Raw genomic sequence first — 13,697 nt, 5'->3', positions numbered from 1 at the left:
TTTTTAACCGGAGAAACCGGTCAATCAGAAACATAAATTGACATATTTTTTTTTGTTTTGGCCAGACTTCAACTCACGACCTCTTAGGTGCATTTGAAGGTCAACCACTAAGGCAAGACACTCTCAGTTTTGAAAGCAATTGGTAAATAATCTATATCTGCCTCGTTGTTAAAAATATTAGGTGAAATTAAAATGTAATGTACTGTTTAACAGAAATAAAAATAAAATATACATGTTATAAAAATGTTTATTGTTTACTATTATTTACATAACTTAATTTGGTCATGATGACAGTTTATATGGACAATATCTCGTGGTACATAATATTTCAATTGAGGGTATAGTACACAGCGACGTAACGATAGGGGAGCAGAGCGGGTGAAATACCACAGGCTCCGGACCAAGGGAGCCCTCTGATTCAAGGGTCCATGAGCACATGACGAAGACACTATATTATAATTATAATCCAAATTCACACAGAGACGTCTAGTCTAACGATAAGCAGAGCTTGTGTTATGGGTACTAGACAAATACATTTTTATTTTGTAAACACATAGAAAACACCCAGACAATCACTAATACAAACAATCATACCTATGAATACAAGTATTTGCATAGTGGAATTGAACCAACAATGCAAAATTTAAGGAATTGAACCCCCGACCATCGGAGGTAAAGCGATGTGCTAAACCCATCTCCGAGGCCGACAATATATTCAACAATTTTGTTGTTGGTAATCTGTCTATGAAACTACAACATGAAGGTTTTTAGATAGAGAAAGGGCCTAGTAGGTATGACAAATTTACAGATAAATACGAGTATGTTTGGAATTATTTAAACTTAATAACTACAATATGTTTCTAAGTACATAATAATTCTATTAAAATATAATTCAGTAATGTTTATATTTATCTGTTCTATTACCTACTATTAAAGATGTTTATAAACATTATTTTCGAGATTCTCAATTATAATCATCATAGACTTTAAACCAAACCTTTAAGGAGTGGTCCAGAGACAGTCACTGTTGCCAACCTTAAAATATTTAGCCTCAAACAAAAAATAAAAAAAAACTTTTATATTAACTGAATTTGGTTACTCTAACTTCATAAAACATAGTATTGTGACCAATTTCCATAGGTCAAAATGGATTTACGACACTTGAATGAGAATGAAAATCTCCTCAAACTGAAGGCCAAAAATCGAATTTTCTGTATGAATTTTGTCATATGGTTCGCATTCCTGGACCTACTTATTTTTTTCTCAGATTATTGCCTAGAATGTGCTATTTGAGAATCATATAATTATATCAATACAGTTGTTACTACCATATATATGGCCAGACTGACCTTACCATTTCCTTTATATCAGTTCTTAACAATTATGAAAATCTAATGAACTTATATATTTCTTACTTAAGCGTAAGGCCTACTGCCATTTGTCTACTAATAACATATGGGTATTAATTTTGTATAGTCTTATTTTTATTATTATTTATTTTACTATTTCATGTTATTAATTGACAAAAAAAATCTCCTTTTCTTGGGACAATCAAAGACAACTTAATGTATAAGACAACATAACTACAATTATTTAAAAACTAAAAAATTAAATTACCTTTTATATCTTATCTGAACAACTGTCTATTATTGCTGTTTATAAAATTCTGTATAATATATAGCTGGTATATGTATACTCTCTTTGCATGTGCAAAGAGACAAATTAGTCTGCTTGTTTTTTTTTATAGTATCATAGTTTGTAACCATAGCCAATTGTTGCAGTAAATAAAATAAAAACAGATGAAAATTATGGAAAGACAATTTTCTGACAAGTTCTCATGTACTGCATGTAATTTAGATAAATACATATTGGTACAAAATGATAAACAGTCCAAATTTATCACCTACGATGAAAACCACCACTCTTTGACTTCTATAACTGTGGTTTGTGATCTTTATCCAAAATGAGTGCTGGATTCTGCATATCGAGCTGGCATTGTGCAATGTCGCTCAAAGCACCCTGGATTTTTTCTAGCAGAATTTCACCTTGACGGACCACCTGAAAATATATTTATTCACATAACATTAATGACCTGGAGCTAGAAGACCAGCAATAGCTCGAGGATGCAGATGGGTAGAAGTCTGCGATAGGAAGTCACTCTAAATGACAGCATTTAGAAAATATACATTTATAGTCTTTCGACTGATTGCAAATATACTCAGAGAAAAAAACATAACTTTAATGTACAATATAAACAGTACACTTAATTAATATTATTAAATTAAAATAATTAAGCAATCCCGGAATAAATAAAAAGCTAATAAATGTTAGCTAAGAACCATCCTAATTGTGTCAACTTTCATATCATAATTGGCCCATTTGTTTAGGAGCTACAATGCCACAGACAGACAGACACACAGATACACAGACAAGTGAAACTTGTCATAATATTACACTTCTCTATTCACATGGGGATTAATAATATTAAAAAGAAGTACCTCTTCGAGTTGCTCAGCGGCCTCTTTATTTTCGGCTTCTAATCGCTTCAAACTTTGCACCTGCAGATCTGCTGAACTCTCATCATTCGGCAGAGACTCAATCAAAGTGTCAATATCCTTTGCACATCGTGATATAAGTGTGGCGAATAGCATTGCATAGTCCTCTTGATTTTGTTGTTGTTGAGGCGTTTGTGATCCACTACGGTCGAAACCAGGAAATTTACTAGGCGTCGAGAACTGTTGCAGTATGCCAATGCTATTGCAGAAATGCTCAGCTTGCTGAAAACCAAAAACATTCAGTACCTGCCTGCTGTAAACCAAATTGATTTTGTAGTACAAAATTTAAATAAACTGTTACCTGATTTATGGTATCTTGTAATTGAGTTAGACGATCAGCCATATTTTTTAATTGAAGATAAATTTATTGATATTAAATAAAGTGAATGTATTAAACACTAGATAACTCAGTTTTCTGTGTAGATGTTTTCATTTCAACCATCTCGTTCTGTGCTGTCAAAGTTTAAAGTACACTATGCTTACTCTTTAATATTGATGGATTGACAGCGGAGATGATATTCTTATGTCATTACGCAATTTTTTTAGTGCGTCTGTACATTCCAATGCAAAAACGTTACATACATACGGCCATGTTTTGATTTGCTGATATTTTTAATATTTACAATTAAAACTTTCAAACATGTTAGGAACAAATAATACAATTGATTTAATGAATTGTTTCAAGTGATTTAGGTGATAGTTTTAAATTTTATTTAGTTTCAGGTTTAAAGAATACCGGTCATTGCTTAAATAATGCTTGCAATGTACTACCCTAGGGGTAATGTCCCCCATGTGCAGTGTGAGATGCATTACACGCTTGTACAATAAGCGAGTTCTTGACATCATTTTTGTTAAACAACATATTAGTTATAGTGGAGTATCAATAAATAAGTAGGATATCATGGTACAAAACACAACAATTCAGTCAATATTTCAAAAATAATATTCTAAATACGACAAACAAAAGAAGGCACTTCTGTTTTGCACACAGGTGTTGTTGGCGGACGGCGTTTTTCTGACTACCCTATCAGGTCGACTTCTACCCGTGGGCTAATTATCTAACTTCGTTCGCAACGATTTTCGTATGTAACGTAGTGAACCCAAGTGGAAACTATCGTAGTTAAATAAGAAATTTATTTTTAGATTTCAACTTTATTTTTTGGTGAAAGCGATTCAGTTTCATGAGTACCTATTCTACGTGGCTTCCGATTCTTTACGATCTTTACTCATTTATTGGTCATAAAAATGATAATAATAAAAAAAGTTTTTTAGATACTATAAACTTTCTTTATTCATAAGCATTATACATACCTACGGATTAATGACTAGGAAGTAAAAATATCACAATTCATGATTCAAATTTTTTTTGTAAAAAAAATAGATTTGATACCACAGATTTAAATAAGTATAAATTACCAATAGTTTTCAAACTAAAATAAATGCTTTTTATTTTTCATTGTGATAATTTTAAAATTAAATAAATAATGTTTATGAACAGATTGAATGTGTATAAAAATTAAACGCCTATTAATTTTTATATGACTAGATAACTTTAGTATTTATTAATAACTTACAAAATCAAAGATATTATCATTGATTCAAATTCATAAAATACCTTAAACAAGGTATTGTTATTGGTACAAATGCAGTAAAAAATCTCAACTAAAATTTAAACAGCTTTAAAACATAGCTATGTAAATAGGTGAATAGGTGGAGCGCAATAGAAGCAACAAACAACTGAATTTTCCAACATAACATGCATAGTGTTTTGGGACAGGCTTTAGAAGCGTCTACATATTCTTATCTCCAAAATCGGAGTAATTATATGCCTTATTATAATAATAATAATAAAAAAATGGATCACTTTGTGTGTAGGAAAATAGTCACCATTGTTACCAATATTCTGCTTGAAGAATTCCTTACATATATAGTGATCTAGGGCGGTCTCCACAACTCCAATATCGTTAACGATTTTAGGGCCATATGTAGACGCTTTATAATATATTTCAATGATATAATTGTAAACAGGTATTACACGTTAATAAATTAATTGAAAAAAATTACAAACTTAACAATACTAGCTTTATATAACATAAAGAATACCAAAGACAAGTGAGATTTTGTTGGTCAGTCTCATTCTAGGTGAAAAAAGTGAATTTTTAATTCTCTTTTTTCTAGACTATTAAAACATGTGGTTGATATAGAATGGAACCCTGACTACAGTTGTTGCTGTATACAATATTACACTATTAATTTATATATCAAGAGAAATTGAATAAAAACATAAGTTTCTAATAAATAATTTACACTATTTCTAGTTTGATTATTTGGTTTGTATAAATCTATAAGCTACATAATCATTTCCTACTATGATTTCATTCTAATTAATTAAAAATTTACCATACTCCAATGTGAATTCAAGAGTAATGTTATAAAAACAGGGCCCTAAAAATTAAAACAATCAGATATTTAAGTTTATACATCTTAGAAATGTAATAAGATTTTTTTTTAAATTACAATAATACAAAACTGACTAGAAATGAATAGGAACACAATGTGAATAGTGAGGCAAAGGGCACAACACAAGTTAGAGGTGGACTTACTTAACAGTCTTATAGTGTGAAGGGTTTACTTAATAATATTATTATTAATTATTGTGTCATTCTTATTAATATATTAAGCTGTATGAGTAAATAAGTTACACTCATAAGTAATACTTTTTATTTAAACACTTTAATTTTTTTTATAACACTAAATTATAAACTAAATTAAAGTGTTTAATAAATAACTATGAAATACAATATTGCACTACAAAATAAGGTACACTGTGATAAGTTGAAGTGAGAATTAATAAATGTTATGTATGATACTATACTAATTATCGTGCCAGTACTCCTAGTTTACTCCTTAACTGAGAATCAGTTGGTAAAGCTAGAGCCCATTTACGCAGGCCCACTAACATTACTGAACTTAACACTAAAATGGCTCCACACACTGAATATTTGCTTGGAATCTCATTGAAGAACATTACTTGCCATAAGAATGCGAATACTATGTCTGCTGAACGAGCAATTGCTACAGGTCCCGCCTGCTCCATTTGTAAAGACATTGTCAATAATATCTGTCCTAAATAGCTAAAGAGAGCAAGGCATACAACAAGAAATCTTTCTGTACCACAATTCGGCATACACAATACCCCAAAAATAAATGAGTAAAACAATGTTTGTAATATAGCAATAGCACCAAAATTTGTCATAATTACAGAGAAATGCAGACCTTTCAGAACTCTTAGTAGAACATAAGCATTAGCCCCAAATATTGTTGAAATGAAAGCTGCAACTGCGCCTCTTAAGCTATTGTAATTTTCGTTTTGATCAGAAACAGGCTCATTTCCAAAGAGAAATGGTGGATGAGTTATCAGAATAACACCAATTAGAGTCAATATAATAGATATCGTATTCCAAATACCACAAGGTTCCTTTAAAAATACACGGGCAAATAAGGCTACAAATACTGGTACAGAGAAAACTATGACAGATGCATCAGCTAAAGGCATGTTCCGGAATGCATAGAAACTTAACATTAACCCAACCGTGCCGACAATTGATCGTAAGGCGAGCAGTAAACGTTTGCCTGCAGGGAACACAGGCTGTTCAGTGTAAATGACTATGGGTATTGTTGGTAGTAACACTCCTATGAACCTGAACATTGCAAGCTGCATCGGATGAATATTTACAAGACTCTTAACAATTACTGAGCACAATGAGAAGAATAGCGATGAGAGTGTTGCAAGTATAAGGCCCAAATATGGACATCTTTTTATTAGCGGTCTTTTATTTTCGAGTAGATTCGGTAGGGTTTCATCTCCGCTACCAGCAGATAGGTCAACAAGGTGCTGTAATTCTAGGTGTTCCGGCATCGCTTTGTTATGTCGACTGTAATAAATAAAGAAATGCAGCTAAAAATTAGTTAATACTTCGCACAAAAACCCGACAAATAACCCCATATACCTACCGAGAAAGTAGTTTGATCTGTATAATTTATTATAGTCTGGTCATGCTTAATATGCGATTAATTCACTTAATTTTGATGCATACAATGCATTATAACAAAATTATAACATACAATTTCATTTTTTATTATTTTAGACAATGTTAAAATTACAACTTAAAACAAAGATGAAATTAGGTGCATGACTTATGACAGACACTCAGTCGAACTGTCTTACTGACTTTTCTTTGACTTATACTCCTGCACAGAGAATAATAAGTAACATTGACGTCATAAAATTAATTCTCTACGATATTGTAGTCTGTGCTTTGTCTCCCATTAAAAAAAAGTTTCACTTTTAAAATTGCATAGAATATGTTATTAAGTATTTTCATTATTGTATGTTAAACAGAAAAAAACGTTTCTATTCCATATTTAGTCCTTGTTAGTTTAGGTAGACTATTCTATTATGTATTTAATACAAAGTTACTAATCTACTGGTACATTACTTCGCATCTTTTTAAATTAAACTTCAGGCGCGCAGTGTTCAAGTTTTTTACTTTATTTAGTTTAACGTAACCTTATGAAGAAGATGTATAATGAATAAAGTTAAGTACACTTTGTGCAATGTTATTGAGAACATATTGAGTACAATTGAGAATCGCATAACTGCAGCAGACACTAAAGAACGTAAATATTTTTTTATTATCCTAATATCACGATGCATGTGGCCTAAATATTGTATATATATATTGTTTAGTATTTCAATAACGCTCGACTTAATTATTAAGGATATCTGTACATTTTTTTTATTATGAAATTTGAGCGCGAAAATTTCTTACATAAATACACAAACTTTCATAAAATACAATATTAGAACACATCCATTGGTAGTTTAATAACATTGAAATGTATAGTTGACTTTTAAGTTTCAGACGAAGATCTACTATCCCTCCATTCAGTGTTTGGTGTCATCCTTCAAAGAGCATTAGACATCTTGGAAAAATATCCTACTCTCATAGGATATATAACAAAAACATCTCGAGTTTTAATAGAAATAAACGGTGAGAATGACCGATGCTATAGAGTTTTTCCAAGGATAAATTTTTGTCCTTGCCCAGCATTTAAGCATCAGGTATTGGAGAGGAAATCACAATTTTACTGTAAACATGTATTGGCTGCTCGTATAGCTCAAATCTTGGGTAAGGTTGTGTATCAAGAAGTGACCCAAGAGCAATATTTGATGCTGTTAAATTCTATGTTTGATTTGGAAGGGAATAATGGATGACGGAACTTCTCAGTATTATTTTACTGCCTCTATGGACTCAGGAAAAACCCTGTGTAGCTTGTTAAAGGCTATTCAGTTTCAGGAGGTGATTACAATAAATTGATTTAGTAATATTATAATAGTAATATTATTATTATATATATATATCACATAGTGCATTTGCAGTAATGTATAGTAAGAATAAGGCTCGTCATATTCATCATTTATACAAGTTTGTATCTTTGTATTTAATTTAAATGAGTGATGTTAAAAAGTTTGTAGCATGTTAAATATAGATTAACATGAAAAAATTCTATTGGTTAAATTCCTACTTTTTTAAGGATATCTCAGTGTACTTAACAAGTGACACCATAAAACAATAATCTAACACTACAGTTCTTAAATTAATTATTAAAATTGTCATGAATCAGTAAAACTTTTGGATTGCAAAAACTATAATGTTTAATATTAACACTTATTTACATATATATTAAGTTCATAATTTTTGGAATTTCAGTGTGCAGTGTTCTGTGCTCTCCCAGAAGGTCTGAAGTTTACAGTTGAAGAAGGCAAGTGTGTGCAAGCATCAGCATATGTTCCCGCTGATAACTTCACGGAGTACCATGTCAGAGATGATGTGGATGTTATGTTTAAAGTAAATATCATACAATAGTACCAATAGTTTAGTATATGTATAATAGTAAAAATATGTTAGTAAAAATTATGGGATCTTACTTATTAGTATTTATTGAGTTCCTGATATTTAGGCAGTGTTTCACAAAACGCGATCAGTAAGTGTATTAAATGTACCTGATGATATGGTGAGTATAGTTTGCTGAGATGAATATCGAGCGAGTTCTAATAGTAGCAACAAACAAAGACATGTGAAGGTAAATGTCTGCCTATATAAAAGATTTTATTACCATCTCATTCTTCAGTTTACCCATGAACATGGTGGTTGAAACACTGTCGAAATATCGGGAACTCAATAAATATAAAACATGATAAGAACCCGTGCATTTATGTATAAATAATGACTGCGTCAAATTTAAAACAGTATATAACAGTTTAGTAGTATCCATAATTTACTGCTACTAAACAACTGATTGAAATACTATTTTGTACATACCTTACACAAGTCATCACGAAATGAAGTGGTATAACATGATGATTGGAAGTAAGGTAGTATGCTAAAGGACTAGACTATTGAGACTATTATGTCAATTATAGGAAATTGATTTTATTATAGCAGTTATTTAAAATAGTTATGGTCCTATAAGTCTGACAATCTATATATGTAGATGTACATATTTTTAGAACTATATATAATAGTTTGAAAGTTCACATTGTTCTTATGTGTTTCAGATAAGTATAGTAGTTCTAGCTGAATGTCTCAATATATTTGGTTCAGGAGAAGAATCTAGTCTGAAGATGTATTACAGATGTGAAGGATCACCTTTGTTATTAGTGTAAGTGACATCTACATTCCTCTGCATCTGATTAAGTTTTGTAAAAAAAAAGAAATGTAAGCAGTGGATAAGACTTTTTTAATGTTGTATATAATTATTAATAACCGTGGATAATTCACACAGCGCCAAATCTAAGAATTTAAATTAAAATGCCAAATTAAACAGAGTTTGTGTTATTATGAGTACTAGACAACTGATATAAATACTTAAATACATAAGTTTACTACTTATGTATTTAAGTATTTATATCAGTATACATAGAAGTAATCCAGACTAATACAAACAATCATACTTATAAATAACAATGTTTGCACTGTGGGAGGAATCGAAGTAAGGCTGTGTGCTAAACTGATAGACCACCGAAGCCTAAATAATGGAATGCACCAGTGGAGCACTTTCTTTTATACTACGATGGTGCCAAACGAGCATACGGCCCATCAGATGGTAAATGTTTACCGTAGCCTATGGACGCCTGAGACACCAGGGGAGTCACTTGCGCGTTGTCAATCCTTTGATATGATAAGCATGAAGTTGGTATGTTAACTGACTTGAACCTCATCCTCATGTTAACATTCTTCTAGTCTTAGATCAGGTGTGTGCACCGTTCCTTATTAAAATAAAAGCTACACAAGAATCTTATTAATATTATAAATGCGAAAGATTCTGAATATGGATGGATGTTTGTTACTCTTTCACGCAGAAACAACTGAACGGATTTTGTTGAAACTTTACTGTGACAGCTTATACATCGGAATAACACAGGCTATAAATTTCATGAAGGTGAAACCGCGGGTACATCTAGTACTTTATAATTTATTATACTTTCCAGGCTACAACCTCAATCGGTCTACAATGTAATGACAGACTGCGAAATATCAACGCAGAATGCGGATTCGATTCTCGAACTTCGAGATGAAGACACTCCTGAAGTGGCTAAGTTAGTATTGAAGGCACCAGCGTTGTTGGGGCTGCTATCAGACCTTGAACGGTCGTGTGACGTAATAGAAATTAATTTGTCACCTGAACACCCTAATGTTAGCATTGTTACTTATGGAATGCAGGTTAGTAAATAATTATGATCAATGTTACGGAAGGAAGGATGGACTGTATTAAGGCTGGTTAAAAATGAGACACGTTCTTAGGTGAGGTAAAATAGCTGTAATCAGCTCGCTAGCGATAGCTATATAAAAAACATAAAAACTATCAAAAAGGTTGCCATCGGCAACAATCACATACACGATGTGTAGAGCTAATGAAGCATTTCTCATGCATTTGCTTGGTCAAGTTATGTCATATTTTTTTATGTTTAATAATGGTAAAGAAGTTGCCTACCAGATGGTAAGTGGCAACGTCTGCCGATTGGGGGGAAGGGGATTGTTAGTAATGTGGGCTAACCCCATTGCTAGCAATGTACCATGTCAGGTTGACCTCCGCGCGGTTCCCTCTGGAAACCATCGTGGTAGATTGCCATATGCCAAGACGGCCTAACTGACCTGACCTCATGCTTATCTTATCATCTTTCAGTGTAAATCGTTAACGCAGGCGAAGGAACCATTCCATTCTCATCCATTAAAAAAAATGCTGCCTATATACATACATGCACAGCATATATGTGACGCCCATAGTATCACATTGCCGTTCTTGAGGACTAAGATGTCATTACTCTCTGTATTCTCACTGCTATATGTTAAAACAGTAAGTTTATTAAATTCACGTATGTAGTTTTAAAACATGCTTTATATTTATTTCTAAAAACTGAAATCCTTTTATATTCCTAATATCGTTTTATTATTATTTTAATTAAGAATCAAGCACGAATGAAAGAGACAAAAAAGTTCAACAGAAACGGTTTGGTTGTTTTGTTTATAAAAATAATTTTACAGGACAGATCCTGTATCGAAGTAACGAAATCGTCAGATATGGTGCAAAGTTTCAGTTGCGAAGAGTCAATAACACTGAAATATCAGTTGTATCACTTTCGGCTTATTATGAAAGCGCTTGCCATATCAACCAAGGTTTGCGTAATTATATTTATGTATTATTAATATTATATATAATCCAAACCCTATTAAGGCGGGATCGAACCTTAACCTGTAAGCCCCGGAGATAATACCGGGGCAAAAGGTTCCGCTCTTCAATGTAAGTATATTTGAATAAAGAATTTTCTATTCATTCTATTCTATTTATATATTACTTGCTTGTAGGTGGTGTTAAGATGCACTTCAAATGGTTTATTGTTACTCCAATTGAAGTTGGAAAAAGAAGATCAGAGGCAGATGTTTTCAGAATTTTATATTATACCACTGTTGGACGACTGAAAGACAACACTAATACCTCTTTGATAACACTGGGCTGTGAAATAAATATTACGTGTTCATACAAAATAGATGTTTTATTTCATTCTCAAAAATTACATTCAACTTATATTGGGAATGTTATTAAAATTATGCAGCTCAGTGGCTTGTCTATTTGCTGAAACAAACAACATAATATAAACGAAATAAAGTTTGTACCCTTGACTATGGCCGTCTGGATTATTTTCCTTTGCGTGAGCATGTAGTTGTATATTGATATGTATTTTGTTTTTTTAGTAGATTAAGGCGACGCCTTTGCGTAGAGCCATCATTGTTTTTACACTATATCTTCTGTGACAAATTATAATTCCAAATTACAAAATATGTATTTATATTTTAAAGATTTTATTAGGTTACTATATTGAATTTAAATGTACAAACTTCAGTTTTAATAACACATGCATTAGTAAATATACCAGCGGCCATTTTTGATAACGTCACGGGTTCTTAGCATATATATTCTTATGATATATATAAATAAAACAATATAGGTAAGTATATATAATAGTTCACCATAGAAAATATCAATTTGCTGTCTGAATAGTAAAAAGAAAGAAAATTACATTGCATGCATTTTGCTATAATATCAATTATTAGTTATGTTACATTAATTCAACGTAAAATAAGTATAAAGGTAATAATAGCACTAGTATAGGTATGTATATTACTATACATGGTGTTCAAAAATGTACTGCATGTTGATAGTTAAAATAATACCTTCACAGGAATTCGAAGTGAAATATATATTATAATCTTTTTACAATAGCTATTTTATGTAATTGAAATGGCTTACAAGTTGCTGGGTCACGAGATGGTAAGCGGTAATCGTTGTTTATATACCTCAATAGCACCAAGGATATGACGTTATCATGTCATCATCATCACCATACGTAATACCAGTTATGAGTAGCCATTTCGAAGACAAGATATTTACTGTAATTTCTTTGCATTAATCGCACCCTACAATAGATACAGCTTATAAAGTGTGCTGTTTGGCGACTCAAATAGAGAAGTATCCACGCAGACGACTCTACAATATCCACCTGTTACGTATGTAGTAGGGGCTGCATTTATACTAGTTTTGTTGTATATATAGAAAGTATAATAAAAGTAAATTACAGACAAAAGTTGTGTATAAAACAATTAAATTAGGATCACAAGAAAATGAATCTGCCTGCAGAAGTGATTTCTGTAGTCTATTATTTTCCCGCGCAAAACGTAATGCGCTACAGATCCACAATATTGCTCGGCGCGCAGCCACAGTACGATGTTATGGCTGTATGGCGACGTAATATTAGTATGTGTATTAAAATTACTTCTGTAAATATAATAACAGTTTAGGTAAAGAAGTATAGCTTATTTTTAGCCACCTTTACAAATTTCACGCTACATTTTGACTGAGTTTTGTTTATCATATCGTATTATTCATGATTACATTTGGATTTTTTATTTTTTTTTTTTCAAAGACCTTGCTTGACTATGATTTCAAGCAGTACATTTTTAAATACCACATAGTACGAATTGTAGCTATTGTACAATCAATTGCACTGATATAAAAGCAGTACTGTCTCGTAGTGACATTGCTAACTATTATCTAATATTTAAATTTTATATCAGTTGAGTATTACTTTGACAAGGTGCTAGTGTTTCTTACGCATTAGCGCAGGCAACTGTGCATATTTCATTGAATTTAATGTTCTATTTTTCCTGGAAGGTCGAAGGTTGGAGTAGAAAAATAAATTGTTAAGACTGATAATAATAATTTCCGTACAAAATGTCTATTACAGTAAAAGTTGTACAAATATTTGGCGTGTATACATATCCAATGAAAATTTCCTATTTGAATAACAAACCTTATTGTATCTATTCTTTGTTTCAATTCCAACAACATTAATTACATTAATTTTTATACATATTATTATTATTATATAATTTTGACAGTATCTAATGCATTCGTCAGATCCGTCTCGAAATTACAATATATCATACAAATAATTTAAGTTACATTGAAATCTAAATAATATATCGATGGACTTTGTTCCCCATCTGTACTATACAAGTA

The 13,697-nt window shown here is 31.5% G+C and overlaps 3 protein-coding genes across 4 annotated transcripts; 1 reads left to right on the top strand and 2 right to left on the bottom strand.

Moving 5' to 3' along the window:
• Nucleotides 1-229: 229 nt before the first annotated feature.
• Nucleotides 230-3,021, bottom strand: LOC131844615 (mediator of RNA polymerase II transcription subunit 21). The gene is made up of 3 exons (XM_059193559.1): nt 2,857-3,021; nt 2,499-2,777; nt 230-2,058 (listed from the first exon to the last, which is right to left on the bottom strand). Exons 1-3 carry the CDS (start codon nt 2,896-2,898, stop codon nt 1,933-1,935), a joined length of 447 nt encoding a protein of 148 aa, XP_059049542.1. The 5' UTR covers nt 2,899-3,021; the 3' UTR covers nt 230-1,932.
• A 984-nt stretch (nt 3,022-4,005) lies between these two features.
• LOC131844608 (solute carrier family 35 member G1) lies at nt 4,006-6,752 on the bottom strand. The gene is made up of 2 exons (XM_059193546.1): nt 6,570-6,752; nt 4,006-6,490 (listed from the first exon to the last, which is right to left on the bottom strand). Exon 2 carries the CDS (start codon nt 6,472-6,474, stop codon nt 5,434-5,436), a length of 1,041 nt encoding a protein of 346 aa, XP_059049529.1. The 5' UTR covers nt 6,475-6,490; nt 6,570-6,752; the 3' UTR covers nt 4,006-5,433.
• Nucleotides 6,753-7,725: 973 nt separating this feature from the next.
• Nucleotides 7,726-12,467, top strand: LOC131845437 (cell cycle checkpoint protein RAD1-like). 2 transcript variants are annotated; one of them, XM_059194505.1, is made up of 7 exons: nt 7,726-7,918; nt 8,330-8,467; nt 9,178-9,281; nt 10,111-10,342; nt 10,806-10,976; nt 11,165-11,296; nt 11,486-12,467. In XM_059194505.1, the coding sequence occupies exons 1-7, from the start codon at nt 7,826-7,828 to the stop codon at nt 11,597-11,599; spliced, it is 984 nt and encodes a 327-aa protein (XP_059050488.1). In that variant the 5' UTR covers nt 7,726-7,825; the 3' UTR covers nt 11,600-12,467. The 2 variants fall into 2 exon arrangements, with proteins under 2 accessions (XP_059050488.1, XP_059050495.1); XM_059194512.1 differs by lacking the exon at nt 10,806-10,976 and having other exon boundaries at nt 11,486-12,465.
• Nucleotides 12,468-13,697: the final 1,230 nt, after the last annotated feature.

Source organism: Achroia grisella, unplaced genomic scaffold (assembly GCF_030625045.1).
Source record: "Achroia grisella isolate CSIRO2021 unplaced genomic scaffold, CSIRO_AGI_Agris_v1 utg109, whole genome shotgun sequence".
NCBI classification, from domain to species: domain Eukaryota; kingdom Metazoa; phylum Arthropoda; class Insecta; order Lepidoptera; family Pyralidae; genus Achroia; species Achroia grisella.
Note: the sequence above shows the minus strand (reverse complement) of the source record. Positions and strands in the feature narration are given on the sequence as shown.

What these genes read in the sequence shown, in the direction of transcription:
- LOC131844615 (XM_059193559.1), bottom strand. Translation starts at nt 2,898, where the DNA reads ATGGCTGATCGTCTAACTCAATTACAAGATACCATAAATCAG. An exon ending in TACAAGATACCATAAATCAG is followed by an intron (nt 2,778 to 2,856) that starts GTAACAGTTTAT and finishes TTTGGTTTTCAG; the next exon opens with CAAGCTGAGCATTTCTGCAA. An exon ending in CCGCTGAGCAACTCGAAGAG is followed by an intron (nt 2,059 to 2,498) that starts GTACTTCTTTTT and finishes ATATATTTTCAG; the next exon opens with GTGGTCCGTCAAGGTGAAAT.
- LOC131844608 (XM_059193546.1), bottom strand. Translation starts at nt 6,474, where the DNA reads ATGCCGGAACACCTAGAATTACAGCACCTTGTTGACCTATCTGCTGGT.
- LOC131845437 (XM_059194505.1), top strand. Translation starts at nt 7,826, where the DNA reads ATGGATGACGGAACTTCTCAGTATTATTTTACTGCCTCTATGGACTCA. An exon ending in ATGTGGATGTTATGTTTAAA is followed by an intron (nt 8,468 to 9,177) that starts GTAAATATCATA and finishes TATGTGTTTCAG; the next exon opens with ATAAGTATAGTAGTTCTAGC. An exon ending in CGCTTGCCATATCAACCAAG is followed by an intron (nt 11,297 to 11,485) that starts GTTTGCGTAATT and finishes ACTTGCTTGTAG; the next exon opens with GTGGTGTTAAGATGCACTTC.